The sequence below is a fragment of the Borostomias antarcticus genome, assembly GCF_949987555.1.
Source record: "Borostomias antarcticus genome assembly, chromosome: 24".
NCBI classification, from domain to species: domain Eukaryota; kingdom Metazoa; phylum Chordata; class Actinopteri; order Stomiiformes; family Stomiidae; genus Borostomias; species Borostomias antarcticus.
Window position 1 is genome coordinate 16,096,073 of NC_140257.1, and position 15,000 is coordinate 16,111,072.

General features: G+C 52.5%; 2 protein-coding genes across 3 annotated transcripts in view; one reads left to right on the forward strand and one right to left on the reverse strand.

Moving 5' to 3' along the window:
* Positions 1-4,694, forward strand: part of zswim5 (zinc finger, SWIM-type containing 5) — a gene marked incomplete at its 5' end in the record, with an annotated part of 15,243 nt that extends 10,549 nt beyond the window's left edge. Inside the window, 3 exon segments of the mRNA XM_084458327.1 lie at positions 571-734; positions 1,059-1,190; positions 1,192-4,694. Coding sequence (XP_084314453.1) covers positions 571-734; positions 1,059-1,190; positions 1,192-2,004 — 1,109 coding nt within the window. The 3' untranslated portion in view covers positions 2,005-4,694.
* Positions 4,695-12,015: 7,321 nt separating this feature from the next.
* Positions 12,016-15,000, reverse strand: part of urod (uroporphyrinogen decarboxylase) — a 7,591-nt gene continuing 4,606 nt past the window's right edge. For both annotated transcript variants that reach the window (XM_084457963.1, XM_084457964.1), the window contains exons 7-10: positions 14,474-14,608; positions 13,157-13,257; positions 12,436-12,502; positions 12,016-12,196 (exon numbers count right to left, since the gene is read on the reverse strand). In XM_084457963.1, the coding sequence (XP_084314089.1) occupies positions 12,032-12,196; positions 12,436-12,502; positions 13,157-13,257; positions 14,474-14,608 (468 nt within the window). In that variant the 3' untranslated portion in view covers positions 12,016-12,031. The remainder of the gene's footprint in view (positions 12,197-12,435; positions 12,503-13,156; positions 13,258-14,473; positions 14,609-15,000) is intronic.

Consider the following 15,000-nt stretch of genomic DNA (forward strand, 5'->3'; position numbering starts at 1 on the left):
CACACACACACACACACACACACAGTGGGCCGTCCCGACCGTGTGAAACGAACCGTGCTTGGTGAGAGTCCAGAGTCGTGGGGGCGCAAAACCTGGGCTTAGGGGCGGAGCCAGGCGCAACACGCTTTCACTGTATTCTAACAGCCAATCATGAAACGGGGGAATCGGCCTCCCTGCACGGTCTCTCTCTGTCTCTCTCTCTCTCTCCCTCTCTCTCTCTCTCTCTCTCTCTCTCTCCCTCTCTCCCTCTCTCTCTCTGTTCCCACACCTCAACAGAACTCACTGTATACCTCACACTATAGTCTGCCCACACACTGCACACACACTCACCTCTCTCCATCCTGTAATACTAGTATGTAAATGGCATTTGTGCCTTAAGCCTGGTCACATTCCTAGTGTGTGAGAACCATATACATGCTAATAAAATAAATAAAGCTTTGATTGATATACACGGCCAATAAAAAACGGATCTTGAATCTCGAGAGTTTGGCCACGAACATCATAACTCAGATGCATGTGAGGTTTGTACGTTTCTAACCCGACGCCCCCCCCCCCCCCCGCCCCCCCCAGGTGACATGCTGAGGCTGCGGACCGTTCTGGAAGCCATCCAGAAGAACATCCACTCCTCCTCCCTCATCTTCAAACTGGCCCAGGACGCCTTCAAGATCGCCACGCCCGCCGACAGCCCCCCCGACATCACGCTGCTCAACGTGGCGCTGGAGCTGGGTCTGCAGGTACACAACGCTGCGTGTGTGTGTGTGCGTGTGTGTGTGCGTGTGTAACGAGGAAGCTAGAGTGGAGTAGTGTGTGTGTGCGCGCGCTCGTGTGGATTATAGAGGGTGTGTGTGTGCGTGCGTGTGTGCATGTAGATGGAGGAGTGTGTGTGTTTGTGTGCGTGCACATGTATTGTAGAGAGGGTGTGTGAGCGCACCCGTGTGTGTGTGTGTGTGTGTGTGTGTGTGTGTGTGAGAGAGACAGATTGTGAACGGTTGCCCGTTTTCACGTAGCTTCGCCAAAACCTAACACCCCCCCCCCCCGCCTGTCCGCCCCACCCGCAGGTGATGAGGATGACCCTGTCCACCCTGAACTGGCGTCGGCGCGAGATGGTCCGCTGGCTGGTCACCTGCGCCACCGAGGTGGGTCTGCGGGCGCTGGTCAGCATCCTGCAGGGCTGGTACACGCTGTTCACAGCCCACCGAGGCCACCAGCATCGTCGCCGCCACCGTCATGTCCCACAACACCGTGCTGCGCCTGGGCCTGGACTACCCTCAGCGCGAGGAGCTGGCGGCGTGCGCCCGAACGCTGGCGCTGCAGTGCGCCATGAAGGACCCGCAGAACTGCGCCCTGTCGGCCCTCACGCTCTGCGAGAAGGACCACATCGCCTTCGAGACGGCGTACCAGATCGTCATCGACGCGGCGTCCACCGGGATGACGTACTCGCAGCTGTTCACCATCGCCCGCTACATGGAGCACCGCGGCTACCCGCTGCGCGCGTTCAAGCTGGCGTCGCTCGCCATGGCGCACCTCAACCTGGCGTACAACCAGGACACGCACCCGGCCATCAACGACGTGCTGTGGGCGTGCGCGCTCAGCCACTCGCTGGGCAAGAACGAGCTGGCCGCCATCATCCCCCTGGTGGTGAAGAGCGTGCACTGCGCCACCGTGCTCTCGGACATCCTGCGGCGCTGCACCATGACGGCGCCGGGGCTGGCCGGGATCCCCGGGCGCCGGAACTCGGGGAAGCTGATGTCGACGGACAAGGCGCCGCTGCGCCAGCTGCTGGACGCCACCATCAGCGCCTACATCAACACCACGCACTCGCGGCTAACGCACATCAGCCCGCGCCACTACGGCGAGTTCATCGAGTTCCTGAGCAAGGCGCGCGAGACCTTCCTCCTGGCGCAGGACGGACACATCCAGTTCGCCCAGTTCATAGACAACCTCAAACAGATCTACAAGGGCAAGAAGAAGCTGATGATGTTGGTGCGCGAGCGTTTCGGCTGACCCTCCCCCCCCCGGGCGCGCAGCCTCTACGTGGGGGCAGACTGTTAGGGAACGCTTCTTGGACTTTGACTTTAATACTCTGTTTCGTTATTTAAGCTTTTCATTTTCGTCTCTTTTGTCCGTTTTGTTTTGGAAAGCGTCTTACTGTTGTTGCTAGGTTGCTTTGTTTCTTGTTGTGAGCGGGAAAAACCCTAAAAAAAAAAATGGCTGACCACACGGCTCTACCAAGGTGAAGATTGCAGAGGGGAAAGCAGAAACGCTAAAAACATTTTGGAGTGGTTTTTCTTTCCCCCCAGACATGGTGAATTTAGTCTGAGAAAGAAACCAGATGTAAGAAAACATTGAGGTGGCACATGAGGACAAAAACCAAATGGCGTCCGTACGCACGAGGCTCTGAGCCAGGGAACGCTTTCAGCTCTGACTGAGTTTGGGAAGGACAGGAATTTGTTATTCCAAAAATACACACATACACAGACACACACACACACAGACACACACAGACACACAGTGCTACTGTCGTACCTCTGTCGTATTCACAGAGTCAGCTTTAAGTGAAACTAAAGACGCCTCTCGCTCAGGGCGCGGTAGTGCAGATGACGCTGAACTACAACGTGCGTCGCGCCAGAACTCCATTACCCAAGATCCAACTGGTACACAGGCCCCCAGCCCTAAAGTGAGCCACTCACAACGCCGCAGTCCTCTCTCCTCCTTCCCTGGGTGTATGTGACAGCCGTTGGGCGCGCAGACGTTCCTGACAACAGTGCTCCTTCTGATCAGGGCTTATAGTCGATCCCAGAGCGATAGATTAGTCGATCCCAGAGCAACAGATTGGCCAGCTTATCTGAGTGTGGATCTGGCTGAGAAGTCTGCAGGTGTGTGGGTCGGGGCTCTTTTTAGCTGAGGGACGAAATAAAACATCTAGTGTGTTTGAAATCCCAACGTGTATTAACGCGTACATGTACACAATGTGCCCGTTGTCGCGGTGATTCTGCAGCCAAGCTTAGCTCCGCCCACCCCTCTGACCCTGCGGCAATGTGTTTTTGACACGACAGTCCCAGTTTGAACTTTAGCGGTAGTACTGTTGTTCACCAAGCACTTCAACAAAAACGTACCCCCTCAACATATTCTGTCTGCAATGATCTATCACTCGTTAGGAACTGTGTGTGAACGAGGGAGGAATATTGGCACGCAGATGCATTGTTATGTTTAAGATACAAAAACTATTGTGATTATAGATTGAGAATGTGGCGAAGATTCGTCTTGGGCAGTGAAAACCGTTCAATGTTGGCTTGTACATTCCAGGAGAGCTAGTGAGCTTCGCCCCCCCGCCCCCTCGTCGTCCCCCCCCCCCCCCCTGGACAGCACCCTGAGAGACTCTGGGCCCTCCGGTAGGAACAACGTTGTGTTGAGAACGAAAATAAAAAATAAGGATGAGACGAGAAGAGACGCTTAACTCAGTTCTCAGGGAAATCACATGAGGAAACAACAAAAAGTAGTAGCATTAAGCATTTAACATATTGTAAATATCAAAGTGTCAATTCAGAAAATTGTAAAGTTATAATTATTTATAATGACTATGTTTTTCATTTTGTTTTTGGGATACTTGAATTTGTTGTGGTGGGCTGGGATTGAGAGATCACAGAGGACAGACATTCTCAGGTGCTCCTGTGTACATTTCTCCCAAACTTGTTTTTATTTTCTTCCTATTATTATAGCCTAACTATTATTATTATTTGTATGTTTCTCTTCATAGGTTGTTTTTTTTGTGTGAAGTGTTTTCTAAGAGGAAGCATGTTGTTGTTTGGAGATGAGAAACAGAGGTGTACAGTTGTGGAGATGAAACCAGTCTATGCAGAACCACTTGAAGGTTTGGTCCACGTCACCCTCTGTCCCCAAGTCCTTTAACCCCCTCTGGGGCCACCGAGGGGGGCCGGCCACGCCCCCGGAGAGACAGACCGCCAGTGACCCAGCATGCCTGTAAATGTATGTTGCCAGCCTACACATGCTGGGAGTCGGACATGAGACTTTTGCCTTTTTACCCATCGATGCAGAGAGAGGGGGACATTTTTCTTTTTTGGATTCAAGCCTTTAGTGTCTTCTCTCAGAACGAGAGTCAGGACAGGACCTGAAAAACAACAACGGTCTAAATATAAACGACAAACAAAAACAAAACAAACAAGAAAAACAACCCTGTGTTCGGGAGGGAGCGAGTGGAGAGTGAAGAATGAGGATCTGTGTTCTTTGTTTCCTCCGTTGTAGTTTGAGCTTTTATTTCCCGGTCGGTTCCGTTCAGTTGACATGAAGAGCTGCCTGACGTCTCTAGAAACACGCGGAACCACTGAGGCGGAGTTCCCTCCCTCCGTCCCACCCTTGCTTCCTTCCTTCCTTCCTTCCTTCCTTGCTTCCCACCTTCCCACACTTAAGCCACGCCCCCCCTGGAGCACGGCGCAGCGCCGGGGTGGATGCAACGAAACGAAGAGGAACAACTTCTCAGTCTCAGTCCCATCCTGGAGGTGTGTGTGTTAACTGGTCCAGTGTTTTGGCTGTCCATAGACGTTAGGAGAGAGTAATAATCGCTGGTAGAGATCGTTCACTAGTTCATATACTTTTTTTTTTTCTTCTTAATTTAAGGGAAAAAGTGTTTGTTGTCTCTTTGTGCTACTGACTTAAAAAAGGTATCCAGTATTTGTTGCCACAGAAGTATAGTTCATCAACACTTTTTTTTTGTTTTGTTTGTGCGACCTCTTGAGCTAATGTCTATAAAAGGAAAATTTATGACTATTTATGTAACGATACTACCATTTTATATAATTTGTGTTGGAATCTCAGTGCTTTTCTATGAATAAAGTGTGAAACACGTCTCTGTCTGCATTTCCAAATGAACCCCTTTGCAACACTGCTTTCCGAATCGCATACTTCTACTTTTTACTACAAGTTGCCTACGTACTACAGCTGCCCCTGGGAAGTAGCCTATGTACTTAGCACACAGTATGCATCCAATTGAGACATACTACAGTACCTGGTCATAACTTTGACCCTTGAAATTTGACCACATTCGTCGCTGTCCATTATTATAAAACATTAGCTGATGGCAACAAGTAGGCCTACTTATATTAGATGGGCTGTTCATTTGTGATAACTGTACCTGCTATGCTTGTCGTGGCAGTAGAGGGTGGGGGGGATGGGGGGGGGGATGTAGCAACCCAGCTATCTCTCAAAGTGAGCGCCCTGTGGTAGCTAGGACAACAAAAAAAGAGGCATCGCCCGGGAGAAACAAATTATTTTACAACCTGATATTTTGATTCAATCAAAATCTGTTAGGCAGGGCAGGTTCTGTGTAACAGGAATGTACTCATAAAAAAGGTTTAGCCTGCAGAAAAAAGGCACTTCTCTATGAGAGGCGAAAAGGGCCGGGTCCCTCGCCCCCCTTGAGGCCTGTGAGGGCGGCAGGGTCCCTCGCCCCCCTTGAGGCCTGTGAGGGCGGCAGGGCCCCTCGACCCCCTTGAGGCCTGTGAGGAAGAGCAGGGTCCCTCGCCCCCCTTGAGGCCTGTGAGGAAGGGCAGGGTCCCTCGCCCCCCTTGAGGCCTGTGAGGGCGGCAGGGTCCCTCGCCCCCCTTGAGGCCTGTGAGGGCGGCAGGGTCCCTCGCCCCCCTTGAGGCCTGTGAGGGCGTGTGCCTGCACCTACCTGTGTACTCGCACACGTGACCTCATTTCTGCTGCGCATAGGATTGTCAGTCAGAATAGCTAGAAAAGTGCTGGCCTGCATAGGCCTACTGCTAAATATGACCAGATGCAGTAGGACATCCTGGTATTTTTACCATAATGCATGTGGCATACTATGCATTGGGATGAAAGTATGCGTTTATTAATTGTCCCGCCAGCAGCATCAGTACAGTAACCTGGAGTGTGAAGTGAAGCCCTTCTGGCATTCAGTACCCCCCGTATGTGTCCTCTTGGTCTAATGGTGGACGTTCGTTTTGCGGTCACACTGGTGCCGTGACTGTAGCTGTTGGTGTATAAAGGCTTGACGGCGAGGGAGAGGGCAGGGGTGGTTTCTCTCTCTTGTCTCCCAGCAGCAGTTTGTCTGTTAACAGCTGTAAACATCACCAAGAGCCACAAGTCAGAGTGACGGCCCGCTAGCTAACATGGCTGCTGCTACAGACAGGCACAATGCTCCTGGGACCCGTCTGTGTGTGTGTGTGTGTGTGTGTGTGTGTGTGTGTGTGTGTGTTTATCTCTTTCCTTACCAGAAGGGAATTTTTCACAGATGGGCTGTCTTCATGTTTTCGACAGGGAGCAGCAGTTCGCTCACCCCAGAGAGTGTGTGTATGTGTGTGTGTGCGTTTGCATGCATGTTTTCACACTCGTGTGTGTGGTGTGTGTGTGTGTGAGAGTGTGTGTTGCCTGCGAGCCTCTGTGCTCTGTGCGTGAGGACTCTGGCTGTCTGCTGGTATATTGATGCGGGGCCCCTGTTAGCTCTGCTGGGGAGCGTTAGCGCCCTGTTAGCTCTGCTGAGGAGCGTTAGCGCCCTGTTAGCTCTGCTGAGGAGCGTTAGCGCCCTGTTAGCTCTGCTGAGGAGCGTTAGCGCCCTGTTAGCTCTGCTGAGGAGCGTTAGCGCCCTGTTAGCTCTGCTGAGGAGCGTTGGTGCCCTGTTAGCTCTGCTGGGGAGCGTTAGCGCCCTGTTAGCTCTGCTGAGGAGCGTTAGCGCCCTGTTAGCGCTGCTGGGGAGCGTTAGCGCCCTGTTAGCTCTGCTTAGGAGCGTTAGCGCCCTGTTAGCTCTGCTGAGGAGCGTTAGCGCCCTGTTAGCTCTGCTGAGGAGCATTAGCGCCCTGTTAGCTCTGCTGAGGAGCGTTAGCGCCCTGTTAGCGCTGCTGGGGAGCGTTAGCGCCCTGTTAGCTCTGCTTAGGAGCGTTAGCGCCCTGTTAGCTCTGCTTAGGAGCGTTGGTGCTGGTAAAGGAGAGGCTGGCGTAGCTGAAGTGACATGGAGGAGTAATTGGCGCTCCCACCTGGCTGCTGTTCTTCCCCTGCCTCAGCTGAGGGAGGGAGGGAGGGAGGGAGGGAGGGAGGGAGGGAGGGAGGGAGGGAGGGAGGGAGAGAGAGAGGGAGAGAGGGAGGGAGAGAGAGAGAGATGGGCACTGAGGTGAGACGAGACATCGAGGTTGCAGAGAGAGAGTGTGTGTGTCCGCAGTGTGTGTGTGTGTGTGTGTGTGTGTGTGTGTGTGTGTGTGTGTGTGTGTGTGTGTGTGTGTGTGTGTGTGTGTGTGTGTGCGCTGAAGGCAAGCGTCTTGGACATAGACCCAGAGCTTCAGGCTTCAGTAAGAGCCCGCGGGGGCGGGGCCGGGGGAGGGGGAGGGGGGGTACCCTGTTATTTGGGCCTCCGCCCCTCATATGGACACAACCTGGGCTTCTACTGTCCTCCAGAGCCGTCTACTGCCGGGGTGGAAACTGAGTGTGTTAGAAAGTGTGCGTAGTCTGTGCTCTGCTCTCTTTTTCCCCTCTCTCCCTCTCCCTCTCTCATATCTCTTTCTCTCTTCTCTCTCTTCTCTCTCTCTCTATCTCTTTCTCTCCTCTCTCTCCCTCTCTCATATCTCTTTCTCTTCTCTCTCTTTCTCTCTCCCTCTCTCATATCTCTTTCTCTTCTCTCTCTCTCTCTCCCTCTCTCCTATCTCTTTCTCTTCTCTCCCTCTCTCCTAACTCTTTCTCTTCTCTCTCTCTCTCTCTCTCTTCTCTCTCTCTCTCCCTCTCTCTCTCTCCCTCTCTCCTATCTCTTTCTCTTCTCTCTCTCCCTCTCTCCTATCTCTCTCTCTCTTCTCTCTTCTCTCTCTCTCTCCCTCTCTCCTATCTCTTTCTCTTCTCTCTCCCTCTCCCTCTCCCTCTCTCTCTCTCTCTCTCTCTCCCCCTCTCTCTCCTGGGATAGAGAGTACAGTTGTCAGGAGTCTGATTTGGAGAGCTTTGTTCTGGGCCTCTGATTTCCCCAGCAGCAGCCAGTAATTGGTGTGTGTGTGTGTGTGTGTGTGTGTGTGTGTGTGTGTGTGAGTGTGTGTGTGTGTGTGTGTGTGTGTGTGTGTGTGTGTGTGTGTGCGTGCGTGTCGTAGAAGATAGGCAGTAACTGTGGATGTGTCTATTACATGTTTTACAAAAGGTATAATGACCTGAACCAAACGGAGCTCAGAGCTCAGCGGCTACACGACGCTCTCCTCCTGCTGCTCCTCTTCCCCCTCCTCTTCCTCCTCTCCTCTTCCTCCTCCCCTCTTCCTCCTCCCCTCTTCCTCCTCCTCCTCCTCTCCTCCTGCTGCTCCTCTTCCCCCTCCTCCTCTTCCCCCTCCTCCTCTCCTCCTGCTGCTCCTCTTCCCCCTCCTCCTCTTCCCCCTCCTCCTCTTCCTCCTCCTACTCTTCCCCCTCCCCTCTTCCTCCTCCTCCTCCTCTCCTCCTGCTGCTCCTCTTCCCCCTCCTCCTCCTCCTCCTCTCGTCTTCCTCCTCCCCTCTTCCTCTACCTCCTCCTCTCCTCTTCCCCCTCCTCCTCTTCCTCCTCCCCTCTTCCTCCTCCTCCTCTCCTCTACGCCGAGCTCCGTGCGACGGTGGAGGAGGAGACACCCCAGCAGCACCTCCCACCCCCGTGGAGGAGACCCCCCCCCCCCAGCCTGTCCTCTCTCTCTTCCAGTCCTGCCCCCGTATGCGGTCCAGTTTTGGGGTCTCTCTCTCAACCCCCCCCCCCCCCCCTCCCTCTACGTTAATATTCCAGATCAATCTAGGCCAGGGCGGCCGTGTCCATGGCGCCCGTTGATGGAGCGTTGATGGCGCCAGAGGCTCTGACAGATGATGTACAGCCCACTGTCTCCCAAAGCAGATTGGATTTTCAGGCCTGCTGATTCGCTGAGAGATTGAGTGTGACTCCCCCCCCTCCACCCAACACACGCACACACACACACAATAGCTCTCTCCATCTCTCTAACACACACAGTGCTGTTATTCCCCTGGTGGAGTTTTCTAAGGAGGCCTGGGGGATTCTACTTCAGCTCCTGAGGCAGATTCACTGTTGCAATTAAGAATAACGCTGCCTCGCTGTCACCGGATGAGGTAAAGAGCCCATGCATGTAGGCCTACACACACACACACACACACACACACACACACACACACATTTGTCACAGCCTCGCTGAGCGTGGCAGCGTCCTCGGCTCTGCGTCTCCAACGAACAGATTAATTTGTCCTTTGTTATTGTATTCCTTTCAGTTCATCTCCGTTTTCCCACATCCAACCAGACCTACCTAGCCCTGCTCCACATCCAACCAGACCTACCTAGCCCTGCTCCACATCCAACCAGACCTACCTAGCCCTGCTCCACATCCAACCAGGCCTACCTAGCCCTGATCCACATCCAACCAGACCTACCTAGCCCTGCTCCACATCCAACCAGACCTACCTAGCCCTGCTCCACATCCAACCAGACCTACCTAGCCCTGCTCCACATCCAACCAGACCTACCTAGCCCTGCTCCACATCCAACCAGGCCTACCTAGCCCTGATCCACATCCAACCAGACCTACCTAGCCCTGCTCCACATCCAACCAGACCTACCTAGCCCTGCTCCACATCCAACCAGACCTACCTAGCCCTGCTCCACATCCAACCAGACCTACCTAGCCCTGCTCCACATCCAACCAGACCTACCTAGGCCTGCTCCACATCCAACCAGACCTACCTAGCCCTGCTCCACATCCAACCAGACCTACCTAGCCCTGCTCCACATCCAACCAGACCTACCTAGGCCTGATCCACATCCAACCAGACCTACCTAGGCCTGATCCACATCCAACCAGACCTACCTAGCCCTGCTCCCCATCCAACCAGACCTACCTAGACCTGCTCATCCAACCAGACCTACCTAGCCCTGCTCCACATCCAACCAGACCTACCTAGCCCTGCTCCACATCCAACCAGACCTACCCAGGCCTGATCCACATCCAACCAGACCTACCTAGCCCTGCTCCACATCCAACCAGACCTACCTAGCCCTGCCCCACATCCAACCAGACCTACCTAGCCCTGCTCCACATCCAACCAGACCTACCTAGGCCTGACCCACATCCAACCAGACCTACCTAGCCCTGCTCCACATCCAACCAGACCTACCTAGCCCTGCTCCACATCCAACCAGACCTACCTAGCCCTGCTCCACATCCAACCAGACCTACCTAGGCCTGATCCACATCCAACCAGACCTACCTAGCCCTGCTCCACATCCAACCAGACCTACCTAGGCCTGATCCACATCCAACCAGACCTACCTAGCCCTGCTCCACATCCAACCAGACCTACCTAGCCCTGCTCCACATCCAACCAGACCTACCTAGGCCTGACCCACATCCAACCAGACCTACCTAGCCCTGCTCCACATCCAACCAGACCTACCTAGCCCTGCTCCACATCCAACCAGACCTACCTAGCCCTGCTCCACATCCAACCAGACCTACCTAGCCCTGCTCCACATCCAACCAGACCTACCTAGGCCTGACCCACATCCAACTAGACCTACCTAGCCCTGCTCCACATCCAACCAGACCTACCTAGCCCTGCTCCACATCCAACCAGACCTACCTAGCCCTGCTCCACATCCAACCAGACCTACCTAGCCCTGCTCCACATCCAACCAGACCTACCTAGCCCTGCTCCACATCCAACCAGACCTACCTAGCCCTGCTCCACATCCAACCAGACCTACCTAGGCCTGACCCACATCCAACCAGACCTACCTAGGCCTGCTCCACATCCAACCAGACCTACCTAGCCCTGCTCCCCATCCAACCAGACCTAGGCGTGACAAACACATCCTGGTCATGTGATGTTTTTGTGGAACCCCATCCCGCCCGTCTCAACAACAAAAACAACTGGATTTACTGGGATCTACTTATCTCTGCTGCTTAGAGATACAGACAGAAAAACACCATTTACAGATTAACCGTTTCCCAAATCTCGTGTTTTACGACAAATCTATGATCAAATTTAGATTTTCAATTTGGAAATTGTTTGACATGGAAACAGATGCAAGCCAGAGTGGTGATTGGATGGATGGGTGCCATAAGGTTTGGTAAAAAAACAAAACAACATTCTGTCCCTATCAAAAGAACATCCCTCTCTCTGCCCCTAGTGGAGAAACCAGGTAGTACAGAGCAGTGGACGGGACAGGACTGTACTGACCTATTGTTAAAGAGACCCTGGTATTATGGACTCCCGGGATAAAGGGTTAATAAAATTAAATAAATGATGTCTGTGTGTGTGTGGGGGGGGGGGGGGCAGCACAGAGTAGAAAATAAGAACATGACTCATCGCTTGTGTGTATTTCTATTTTATCTGTTCATTTGAGAAACATAGTGATGTTCAGGTCAAACAGAGTAAAAAAACAACAATAGGCACATGATCCAGCTGTTGTGGTACATCAGTCTGACATCAGCAGCTCTTCCGACCAATCAGGCGACTTAAAAATACACCAGGACAGTCCCATGTAACTCCCTTCACACACACACACACACACAGACACACACACACACACACACACACTGCACCACCGCCGATGAAAAAACAACAGATTGCATTTCTCTTAAAAAATACATTTCCTTGGAATATTCACTTGATCTAGGGAACATCTATAATATAGTATTAACATAATCTATATAAATAAACATGAATGAATTGTAACCCTTCCTTGGCTAATAGACATGAATCCTGAAATATATTTGATAAGAACAGCGTCTGAGGTATACACGATGGTGTGTATTGTAGAAACTGGAGTGCTGTTGTGTTGTTTAGTTTTTCGGAGCTGTTAGCGTTAACAAGACTGCGTTCAACGGTATCGAATGTTGCAGAGAGGAACTGTTAGAAACAGAGCCCTACTGTAACAACGTTTCGATGGGCATGTGTGCATTAATAACATTTACATCTGGTACGTTTCTATTCGAGTGCTCTGAGTTGTTTCGCATGCCTGAACGCCCCCCCCCGCCCCCCCTGGTGAGGACAAAGGGTGCATTTGCTATTTGCGCTTGGGCTGCTGACGGGAGTGGGTGTGGACGGCCTCTACGAAGGCCGCCACGCTCTCGGGGTCCATGTCGGGGTACATGCCGTGACCCAGGTTGGCGATGTAGCCCCTGGTACCGAAACCTTCCAGCATCTTCTTCACTATCTCTGATATACGCTCCTGAGAGAGAGAGAGAGAGAGAGAGAGAGAGAGAGAGAGAGAGAGGGAGAGAGAGAGAGAGAGAGGGAGAGAGAGACAGAGAGAGAGAGAGTAGTGCAATTGGATTAATGCAGTAGAGACCTTTCCAAGTAATCTGTTTATGTTGTACGTGTACACACACACACACACACACACACACACACACACACACACACACACACACACACACACACGTCATATATAAACGCATCCATCCTCACCTTAGGTGCGTAGAGAGCACATGGGTCCATGTTGCCCTGAAGACTAACCTTCCCTCCAGTTCGCTTCCTGAAAACAAACACACACACACACACACACACACACACACAAGGTTGTTAACCTGACGTTCAAGCCAGAACACTGTTGACTGGTGACCTAACAACATCTTTAAAGAGAGAGAGAGAGAGAGAGAGAGAGAGACAAACACAGTGACTCCAGCCCCCTTTATCACATGAAAGCATGTTTCCTAACGCTGCCCCCCCCCGCCCCCCCCCCCCCCCCCCCCTCGCCCCCTCGACTGTCTAAGAACTACAGTAATGATCAACGTGTTTCCCTGAACAGAGGCCAACAGCCACCGATCCACCACGTCAGCAGAGGCGCCCGCGTTCCCACGAGAGCCCCCCACAAGTCCCCCGCGAGTCCCCCGCAGGACGTCACCGCCGGGCCCTGGCGAGGGAGCGAGGGGAGACTCTCGACGCTCGGCCGCAGGGAGGCTCCTCTGAGTCCAGCCGGCACGCGTCGTCTCCTGGGCTCTTCCTGGACTCTGACTGGGCCTGAGTGTGACTGTGTGTGACTGTGTGTGACTGTGTGTGACTGTGTGTGACTGTGTGTGCTGTGGTACCCGGGACGGTGTCGTGTGTGTGTGTGTGTGTGTGTGTTTGGGGAGGGGGGGGGGGGGAGGTACCGTGCAGAGCGTGGGGGAGGGGGGGGGGGGGGAGGTACCGTGCAGAGCGTGGGTCGATGGTCCAGTCCAGCCCGACCACGTCATAGTTGGACTGGGAGAGGTCCTCCAGCGCGTAGTGGCCATCTTTAGCAAACACGATCTGGACAGTTAGGACAGGAGACAGGATAGTTAGGATAGGAGACAGGACAGGAGACAGATAGGATAGGAGACAGGACAGATAGGATAGGAGACAGGACAGAAGACAGGGCAGTAAGGATAGGAGACAGGACAGTTAGGATAGGAGACAGGACAGGAGACAGGACAGTTAGGATAGGAGACAGGACAGATAGGATAGGAGACAGGACAGAAGACAGGACAGTTAGGATAGGAGACAGGACAGATAGGATAGGAGACAGGACAGGAGACAGGACAGTTAGGAGACAGGGCAGTTAGGATAGGAGACAGGACAGATAGGATAGGAGACAGGACAGATAGGATAGGAGACAGGACAGGAGACAGGACAGTTAGGATAGGAGACAGGACAGGAGACAGATAGGATAGGAGACAGGACAGATAGGATAGGAGACAGGACAGATAGGATAGGAGACAGGACAGAAGACAGGGCAGTAAGGATAGGAGACAGGACAGATAGGATAGGAGACAGGACAGATAGGATAGGAGACAGGACAGTTAGGATAGGAGACAGGACAGGAGACAGGACAGATAGGATAGGAGACAGGACAGATAGGATAGGAGACAGGACAGTTAGGATAGGAGACAGGACAGATAGGAGACAGGACAGATAGGATAGAAGATAGGACAGGTAGGAGAGGAGACAGGACAGATAGGACAGATAGGATAGGAGACAGGACAGGTAGGAGAGGACAGGAGATGAGACAGGACATGGGACAGGAAGGGTTTGGAGTCTAATTCATAGAATATTTTCTTAGGGACTTTATAACTGTGATTACTCTGGCCTTGTCATTGGTATGTTTTTATCTCTAAGTGCATTCTGGGTAAACTCCCCTGTTATCTATCTGTCTTTCTAACCAGAAAACATGGACATTATGGGTCGCGGTCTCAGGTCACTATTCTTATGACTGTTCCTAGAGTTCAGACTGAGTTGGCAAAGAAGGCTTTTGTCTTCTGCACCATCTGCGTGGAATAGTCTGCAAAAAATACAACTTAAACTCCATGATCTAGTCACTCTGAATGAATTTAAAGATATACATTTGCCATAGGCGCCATCTATTGATGGGATATGTAATTACATAAGAGTATTCCATGGAGCCAGTGGTTATGCAGCTGTGTGTGTGTGTGTGTTGTGTATCTGTGTGTTGTGTGTGAGTGTGTTGTGTTGCGCTGTGTGTACTGACCATGGGTATGTCCTGTCCGGTCTCCTTGAGCCGGTCCTTGACCTTGCGGGCGATGTCTCTCAGGTACGGCAGAGAGAACTCCTTAAACTCCCCGGGGCCCAGGCATCCCGCGTGGGACTCAAACACCTGCAGGGCCTGGGGACGCACGGCGCAGAGTTACACCCACCCACCAACCCCCCATCTACGGCCTGGGGACGCACGCCGCACAATTACACCCACCAATCAATCAATCAATCAATCAATCAATCAAAGCTTTATTTGTATAGCGCATTTCATACCCAGAGGCAACACAATGAGCTTTACAGAGAACAAGGGAGGTGGGCATACGACCCACTCTACATATTCCAGAGGGAAGAAAAAAAAACAGTAATCACCCGGGGGCCAGATAAGTGAGCTGTAAACATTCTTCCCTGACCCCTCTCAACAAGGCGATCAAACAAGCTCCTGGAGTATGTTTGTCTAACGGCTAAGAACATTTATAAAGCAATAAATACCATTAAATTACATTTCAGAGTGAGAGAGGCTAA